Below are 9,271 nucleotides of genomic sequence, written 5' to 3' on the forward strand. Positions count from 1 at the left end.
TTTAATGCAATCACACGTCCTTCATCCTCAAATCAAAAGCAAGTGGAAAATGGAAAATACATCCATCAGTCGTCTTACACTGAGTCTTGTCACACTCCTGCCCTGTGGAAACACCAAAACAAGCAGAAATGACTGTGCAAAGCCTCCCACCATCTTACTGTAATTGTAACCAGATAAACACAAGGCTCCATTCTAGTTGTTGTGGCTTGTTGTTTTGACTGCAGCCCTTCACCTCTCAGTTTCCTAAGTCATAATTATCTCACTTGACTATCCATATTCCAGCCCTGTGCATGTAAACACAGGCACAGCATGGGCCGATCTTTCCTAACACGATGCTTTGAAACTGTTTTTGTTTGTCATGCTGAGGCATCAGTAGGTTCCCAGTGTGAATTCAGAGTGTAAAAAAAAAAGAAAAAAAAGTGAACTGAGGAAGCTGCTCTGTAAGACAGCCAACTGACAGGAAGGAAGGAACAGCTACGCTGCGACTCGACAAAACTTTTATCTTATTCCTCTTCAAAAGCAGCATCTTTCGTTCTCGGGGCTCTATGGAAGTACACATGCCGGCAAAAAGGGGGAACTAGAGCTTAGCAGCACCCCCTCCCCTTTTCCAGTGGACAATATCCTCTTTTGGACCCAACCAGCCCCTGCTTTTATGTCATCTCTTTGGCTTTAGTGTGGCACGCACACAGTGAGGATGATTGCACTGGCAGATGGTGCTCAGTGTGAGGACTAGAAGCTGAAGCTAAGACAAGGCGGAGAGGGACAGACTCGTCCGTCATGGGATGCTGCAGTGTGACCCAGAGGCATACTGGAGTGGACGAGGTGGGCCCTGATGAGATCGAGCTCTTGGAACTCTCTGGAGACAATTTAGGGTAAGACACAAATACCAGATCACAGTTTAAAGCGAGATGCAAATATAGAAATGTACTGGTGGGGGATTCACACACTTATGACTTGACTTGGATCCTGGATGAAAATATGACAGTGGAAATAGGAACTTCAGGGATACCAACATGACCATCCAAAATATGAATTTCAGTCTGCTTTGTTGTGCTTAACATCACGGCTTCAGAGTTTCATGTTTGAATGTGGTTTGGTTTATTGTGTGTCGTGCAGGAGGAAGCAGAGTTGAGTGTGTGAAGTGAAAAGGGCACATCGTACCGTAGCAGCTTCTCTTTCTACCTCTGTGGTTTTCTTTGGCATTTCATGTGTCACTGAAAATGTAAAAAACAAAAGGGAGGCATCTTCCTCCATAACCTTTTCTATAACTGCAGTGTATTCAGTGATACAATTTCTAGGATGTGCACATGTATATGCTTGTTTTCACATAGTAACAGAATGTGCTGTCAGACAGACAGCTACAGGCAGGTTAGTGAAGAAAAGGTTCAGTTGTAAAAAACCTTTTAACCATCATGAAAACAGCTGCAGGACAACACGTTATATCCACAGGATTTCCACCCACCAGCACCAAGCCGAACAACAAGAAAGGAGAACTAATTGGCTCCTTTTTTTGCTCAACGTGAACTTGGGAACTCAGTGATGCTGCACTGATGTGATTAGGAGATTATTATAAAGACAATAGTTGAAGCATGGAGGGGGTTAAGACAGAGTATGGGCGGGACAAATCCCCCGCTCATTCTAAAACTGGGAGATTAGCAGAGGCTAATCACAACAGCAGCCAGCAGCCCTTATGTGTGGCTGTTCAGGGGTTACAGTGCGTAGACAACGAAATGCAACATAAACACACACACAAATATACACATGATGAGATTTTTTTTGTGTGTGCTGAGATGTAACAGACAAATCCATAGCTGTGTCCAAATTCAATTGTTTAAAGTATAAAGTGCTACTCACAAACTGCCATGGCATGAACTTACAGGAAATTATGCAAAATGTATGCTCATTCACAAGACTCCACTGACAATTAGAATGAACAAAGAAAAAGCTAAATGTGTTTCCAAACACAACCCAAAGATATTCATGTAATACCAGTTTCTTTTCGATCCAATTTAGATGTTTTTCAAATGTTTTGCACCCATGAGTAGCTGCTCTACTTCTTTCGTGCATGCAGTTGTGTATATCAGCATCCCACTCACATTCACCAATCTCTCACTGATTTCAGTATGCTAAAATTAGTCACTTTCACAGTGCATATTCAGAAACTCAGAATTAGTGTGTAGTAATGAATTGGAGCACACTTCATATCTGTAAGGCTAAAAAATATATGGTGGTGACGGGTCAACAGGTGCATCTGTGTCTGCTCTGACTGCTGTAATCTGATTATGTCTGTCTGCTGCAAGGGCTGCCAGGGGCTAAAGACACGTCATTCAAATTGTGGTCATCACGCTTCATTCTTTATTTATTTTATTAAAGGCTCACTTAGGACTGTTGACAGTGTAAACGTGCTGGGGGGAAAGAGAAAACAGGCAGGGCACATGTTTTTCACATGTCAGAGTCTGATGTGCCCTTGAAGACAGCACCAATAGGAAATGTGGTTTAACAAGCAAACTTTACAGAAGACACCAGAGGCGGAACGCATGTACGTGCTACTGTGAAGCCAATCTCAAAACCACTAAGCACCCAGCACCGACTGTTGCAATGTGACTAATGTGATGTGGTAAAATACGTGTTTTTCAGGGTGTGGAGTCTAGGAGAAACCAGAATTCAGTTATCAATCAGAAGCAGCAGAGATGACCTGCAGCCACAGCCACCACCACCACGCTACCCCTCAGTACGACACCTGGAACAAGAGGTCAGTATGTTCTTTGTGTGTGTGTGTGTGTGTGTGTGTGTGTGTGTGTGTGTGTGTGTGTGTGTGTGGTAGTAGAAGACATAAGCAGAAACTCACAGCTCGTGCTTAATTTTGGCAAACACTTTAACACATTTGGGTGTGTTAAGATGTGCCAGTCAACAGTTTCCACACTGTGCTGTTATTTGTGCTGAGACACACTCTGCATACACACTGTAGAAACTTCCATGACCAAAGTGAGCGATCCTGAATTCCCTGTTTAGTATGATTCAAACTTTACAGGAAATAAAGGAGGGAGGAAACACACTTTTTTCCACTTGAATGAGAAATTGTATCAAGGTATACAAACCCCAAACCGAGTGACACAACACAGCCCTCAAGTATTTAACCCAAGGAGGCCAGACAATGATCTTTAATTTGGTTATGAAATTCCCCTGGTTGCACAACATTTTGCTTAAAGAGCAACAACTGGCGATTTGCAACAGTGAGACAAACTCCAGTTTGCTGTATTACACTTGACTCATCATTCATGGGAAACATGGTGATACTGTACATTTATCATGTGATATCAGAAGATAATATGAGAAGTTCCACAGAATGCAGAACAGCAACATACCAAGCATCAAAACATAGGGAACATGATAAATAATTAAGTCAATCTGGCAAATTATTATTATTAAGTGTCATTATCATCTGAAAATGATCAAATCAACAAATGTGGGCTTATGCTGTTTTGTGCCAGCAGGTGGTGCTGTGGGGCAGGAGCAGACAGGAGCTACAGCACAGGATTTACTCCCAGAAGCCAATCATGGGTTGGGAGGGCAAACCTCCTCACATGCATGGAGACATCATCCATTCCTCTCTGGTGTCTCTCTACAACAGCTACAAACAGGTAACATGGCACCACACTCATGGGAGTCAGCTGGGAGGTACTACAGTAGGTGTGACTCCACCATACCTCATCCTGGACTGGAGACGCAAATCCTTAAACTGAGTTTAAGATTAATTTTTAATACTATCTATCTGCTCTAGTTGGTGGAGTCTAATGCAGCATCCCAAAATGATCTTTCAGTTATATTGTTGTGTGTCTGTATGATCGAGCTACTGATCAAACAGTTAATGAGCCTACAAATCCATCAGGAGCCAAGACTCAATGCTGAATGATGTTTTGGTTTTGCTGCTTTTTTGGTGTTAAACCTTTGTCACAGATTCATTTGTCCTTACAGGAAACCAGGGAGCTCTTCCTGGTTTTATTCTCCTCCCACCTGCTGCTCCTCTTCCTGGACCATTCTCAACAAGACTTCATTTATGGGGTATTCTTTTTACTTCAATGTCAAATAGTGCTGACAAGAAAATACATTTGAGAAAAAACTACACTACTACATAAAAAACATGGTCCTGGACAAGAACACTAAAACCTATTTAACAAAAACTAAAATGAATTCATTTTTGCACCGCAGGAGAGCGGTGCAACTCACTGAGTTTGTTTGTAGGTTGTTGTTATAGGGAAGCAGAAAGCCACTTAAAAGTGCACTAATCAGTATTTTAACATAATGGCTATTTGTAATGTGATAGGTGTTGCTTATAGTGGCAAATCCACTGAAACTTACCACCCAACTCTCTGCTGTCTGCGTGATGTGGAAAAAGGCCACTACTTGCAAATGCTGCGTTTATTGCTCGTCTCGCTGACTTCTAGTGGCCAAAAAAGTCAAAAGTAAAAGGTGAAATATGTTATGGGTAACATTTTGAACCCGGTCCTTAATTCATTTAAAAAATGTAAATAAAGATGCAGCTCTCAGTATACAAATCTTTCTTTTAATGGGTTAGTCCTGTGATTTAGTATTGCATGTCTATAAAGTTTAGGAGAACAGATGAATAAAAGTATGGTTAAAATCTAAACAGCAGAGCCCTGGATCAAACACTGGATATCCTACTAAACTTTCATAATGCAACTCAGTAGTGCCTTTGCCTGGTAAATGTCGACATCTTTAAAACTTCAAACCAAAGTGTGCAACGCAGACATTCTGTTATACATTTTTAGTCTTTAAGCCTACACGAGATGACATGATCAAGGATTATTTTTACAACCTTTAGCCCAAAAGACATGACACTTCGATGTATTTTCAAAGGTTGGGTATGACTCTGCATAAACTGATCTTGATGTGAAAAATTGGCAGACTGCCCCTTTAATTTTTGTTCCCAAACTGGGGCAAACAGACTGTAAATAGTTTTATACTTTATAACACCATTGAGCAGCTGCAATGAATCTGACTAAAATGTCAGTATAAGTAGGAACACAGGTAGGTAGATCTGTAGACAACTGTAACTGGGCAGGGAGTGATACTACACTAGAGTGAATACCGATATAAGTGCTTGTTTGTGCTGTTCTTCTTGGGAATTTCTGCATAAAATGTCTCTTTTATTAACTTTTGTCTGCTATCATTGTTTATTATTATCTTGCAGGGCATCCTTCCCCTTTCTGGACTTTCTTTCCAAGCAGTCTCTGTGGCCCCTGACGCGTCACATTCACCACACATGTTTGAGATCAGCAGTGAGTCACTGGAAATAACCAAGTTCATCTCAGATCTGGCCACACAGTGTAAAGTACTGACACTAATGTATGCTGTTCATTGTTTTATCCAGGCCAGATGGTGGACTCTAAGGTCTTCATATGTTCCAGTGCTGCAGAGTTACAGAAATGGATACGTCACATAGAAGACATAACGTACCAGTCAGCGACACAACCCATGAGTCCTTCCCACTGCGCTCTCTCCTATCTAGTAATAACTCACTGCTGTATATCTGGTCACAGCTGCATATGAAAAAGCTGTCAAGTTAAGTTATAGTTAATACATTGTTCACATTTTTCTCCTCCCGTAGTTACCCTGTAATGAGCACTGGAAAAGAGAGGAGCTGAAGATGTACTTAATGCAGGCTCCAGTGTTGCAGTGGGAGGGCTCGCCCATACAGCACATGGGCCAGCCAGAATACCTATCTGTCGTTTACATCATCAACACTCAGAGACAGGTAATAAATAACTCTCTGACACTGTATTATTAATATCTATATTTTAACATGAACTTTTTTATAGTTTTATTAAAGAATGTTAGTCTTTGTCAGGTGCTCCCCTACATGTATAGAGGACCAGAAATGACAAAAAAAAATCAGTCGACAATAATTGTGACAATTATGACAATGAAAGAACAGGATGAAAGTGAAAATACAGAATACATTTATTGTATGAAACAAGTTCAGTCATTCATGCTTTCAAATTACTTTATTTATGCACACAATGATTTAAACATATGCATTGTATAGTTCAGGGTTGTCTAAGATAACAAAATGTTGTAAAATCTGAATTAGATCCATATATCTCCATACAAAAACAAAACAGCATTAAAATGAACATGAACATGCTAATTTACTGTGTTATTCCATCCATAGCCTGAGAACTTTCAATGTTTATTTTGTGCTGCCCTGACACGAAGATCTCAAGAGTATCTCAAAATCAAGACCACATTTCTGACAAGCTTATTTCCCTTCTGTTACAATGAGATTGTATCTTTTAACCTTTCGGATGTGGCTGAACCCTCCTTTGGTTTTTGAGTCATAAAGCACAAAGCAAATCAGGATTCATGCTACATTTGACCTGCTGGCATTGTAGAATGCAGATTGATTTGTAGATGTTAAAGGATAATTCAGGTTTATGTATTACCTACGGGCTTAGTTTATTAGCTTTGGCCATGTTGCCAACAACATTGCAACACTGAAGCCTGATGGAGCAAGAAACACTTGAGATGACAAGCCAACAGTGTATCATGATCATTTAAACCACTTCGTTAGAATATAAAACTGAAAGTGAGTGCACCCAAAATGTCAATAATAAGCTCTCATTGCACATGAAGACTGTCTTCATTCACCTTTGTTTTTACTTCAAATAATTTTAGTTTGTTCACAACCTGTATGATCGTGTGACTTATTTTCAGTGATGTCGGCACCTTAGCAGATAGCAATTAAATAAAGTACAATGATCATTATTAAAAGGAATGGTGGACAAAATGGCAAAAATAAGAGAATTTGCAATAAACTGCAGTCATTGTTTAAAATATAACTTGTGGTACATGTGAATTTGTAAAATAATATATCATTGTCAGTGGTTTGAACTGTATTTGACAGCTGATACAATAATAATTATTGCCTTTGTTGTTTGCAGGGACCCCAAGAAAGACTGATGGTTCTCTTCCCTCAAGACGTCCTGCTGCTGTCGGCTGACAACAAGCGGCTGAATATAAGATATGAGGTAGTGTAAAATGACTCTATGGGAAAATCCCTTATAATACCTCCTCAACCACTGTGGCATTACTGCTTGTCCCAGTAATCATTACACAGTGTTTGTTCTTTTGACACATGACTTATAGCATGGCTGAACGTTAAGTAACTCAAACCAGCAGCCTGCAACATCACTGAATGCATTTCGATCAGCAGCTGAAATCCTGTACATCATACTGTGATTATATGGAGGTAAACATTCTTGCACCTGATTCCACTAAATGATTTTTCTTCTTCTTCTGTTTCTTCTCTAACAGGGCAGGCTGGCTAGACAAAGCATCAGAGCCGTGGAGAAGTTTTCATTGTCTGGACGCCTTGACTTTGAGCTCATAGGTATATAAATCTATACTTTTTTAAACATTGGATTTCATTATAACACAACTAATCTGCAGTGAAGAATACAGTCATCTCACACATTAACTTCTGTGTTGTAGGTGACATGGTGGAGCCCCTGCATGTCTCTTGTACCAGCCTGGAGGATTATCAAAACTGGATCTTTCAATTACAACAGGTTAGACTGATGTGTTTTCTGACATGGTATGGTCCTTTAAACTGAACATATACACACAAACATATAAGATTAAATTAACATTATTTAGTTATTTTTGGCCAGTTCGGGCACTTAGCAGAACAACCTGAAAACACATGTGACATATCATCACCAAAGTTGTCACAGCTAACATGTTAGCAAGCTGTCATTTGGATTAATGTTTCTGCTTATTCTGGTAAAGAAGTACATGACAGTGGTGTTTGTTAGGCCGTAAAACAGAAATAAGGAACTTAAAGAGGCAAAAGGCTCCACACAGATGAGAGGAACTGCTTTTGATCTATTGGAAATATAAAAATATTGATAAATGCACCTTTCAGGTTGTAATACAATCAACATTCTTAATTACAGTGAGTATGAAACCCATCCAAAGATCTGTTGACATTTTTTTTTTTAAATGCTTGTAAATGCATGTATCACTTTATTAGGCAGATGGGCAGGTCAACCAAAATTTGGATTTCTCAAATTTTGTGATTGTACCATTTCAGATGGATCCTTTTGAAATTTAAGCTCAATTAGAAAGAACACACGAACACACACATATCTCCTTTCTAATTAAACAATTAACAACCCTACCAACTTATGTTATGACTTCTTGGGAAGCTTTTGAATCTTGCCGTACTGTAGACGCTGCTGCATGCAAACTGTACTGTGTAGTGTTTTACAGTCCTTTGTGTAATTTAGTTTGCTTCCAGGCAACCACTGGTTTAGTTTGGTATGAAAATCAACTTGTACAAACTTGTTTGAGATCTAAAGCGTACTCTGGTTTATTTGTTTTTTTGGCAATTTTGTTTCGGGATTGCTCGTTGGAAACATTTTGAACGTCTTCAGGATTTGATTTCCCCACCACAGAAGTTGTGTTGGTGCAGTATTGATAAAACACAAACAGCATGTTATGGTCATTTGAACATGGGATACATGGGAACTACTTTTTGCAATTTAAAGTCAGTCACAGTTTTTCTTAATTCAGGAAAGGAGATTTTTAATTTTTTTTTAGTTTTTAAGTTTGTGTTTGAGAGAAATATTGAAACCATACTTACTTAAAGCGTGAAGCAGCTGTGCATCAATGGGACTTTCTCTTTCATCCTCAGCCAGACAGAAGCAGCAACATTACTGTGAGTCAGGCTGCACCTCCAATCATGCCAAAGCTGCAGAGGAGCCGGAAGGAGTCCCAGGAACCGATGATAACAGCTGACCAATATCACATCAACGGACGCAGCTGACTCATCGAAATGTGGAAAAGCTGGAAATTTCTCAGTCATTACAAATCTAAAACAAAATGTGAAGATAGCACAGTATGTATATATTACTTATTATGTGTGCCACAAAATGCAAGAACAGCAGTGAAGAGGTTCTGAGAACTTCTCAACCTAATTTTGATGTATTTGGGGGATTTTGTCACATGCAGGGATCGAAGAGCTACTAACAGTTCTCTTTCATGTGGGGGGGAAACGGAAACAAGGCCATGACCCAGTTTAAGATCCCACCACAGCTGAAGAAATGTTAGATGAAGTGACCGTAGAACTGTAAGGTAGAATGAAGGAACTGTACATATTAGCTTACCATGAGATACAGAATGGTTTACTTTTTGACAATAAACTGTTTAAATTGTTTAAAGACTTATTTATTCAACACAACATAAAATG

At 39.6% G+C, this 9,271-nt stretch overlaps 1 protein-coding gene across 2 annotated transcripts; it reads left to right on the plus strand.

Annotated features, from left to right (window-relative positions):
• Nucleotides 1–478: 478 nt before the first annotated feature.
• LOC133988102 (uncharacterized) lies at nucleotides 479–9,229 on the plus strand. Of its 2 annotated transcripts, none has more exons than XM_062427644.1 (11): nucleotides 479–872; nucleotides 2,638–2,752; nucleotides 3,492–3,641; nucleotides 3,976–4,062; nucleotides 5,213–5,300; nucleotides 5,393–5,529; nucleotides 5,630–5,776; nucleotides 6,963–7,049; nucleotides 7,336–7,411; nucleotides 7,513–7,589; nucleotides 8,717–9,229. In XM_062427644.1, exons 1-11 carry the CDS (start codon nucleotides 778–780, stop codon nucleotides 8,846–8,848), a joined length of 1,191 nt encoding a protein of 396 aa, XP_062283628.1. In that variant the 5' UTR covers nucleotides 479–777; the 3' UTR covers nucleotides 8,849–9,229. The 2 variants fall into 2 exon arrangements, with proteins under 2 accessions (XP_062283628.1, XP_062283629.1); XM_062427645.1 differs by having other exon boundaries at nucleotides 3,495–3,641.
• The last annotated feature ends 42 nt before the right edge of the window (nucleotides 9,230–9,271 follow it).

This window comes from Scomber scombrus, chromosome 10 (assembly GCF_963691925.1).
Source record: "Scomber scombrus chromosome 10, fScoSco1.1, whole genome shotgun sequence".
In the NCBI taxonomy this organism is placed as follows: domain Eukaryota; kingdom Metazoa; phylum Chordata; class Actinopteri; order Scombriformes; family Scombridae; genus Scomber; species Scomber scombrus.

Coding starts and splice junctions, on each gene's coding strand:
- LOC133988102 (XM_062427644.1), top strand. CDS start 778: ATGGGATGCTGCAGTGTGACCCAGAGGCATACTGGAGTGGACGAGGTG. Junction 2,753..3,491: donor TACGACACCTGGAACAAGAG/GTCAGTATGTTC, acceptor GTTTTGTGCCAG/CAGGTGGTGCTGTGGGGCAG. Junction 4,063..5,212: donor AACAAGACTTCATTTATGGG/GTATTCTTTTTA, acceptor ATTATCTTGCAG/GGCATCCTTCCCCTTTCTGG.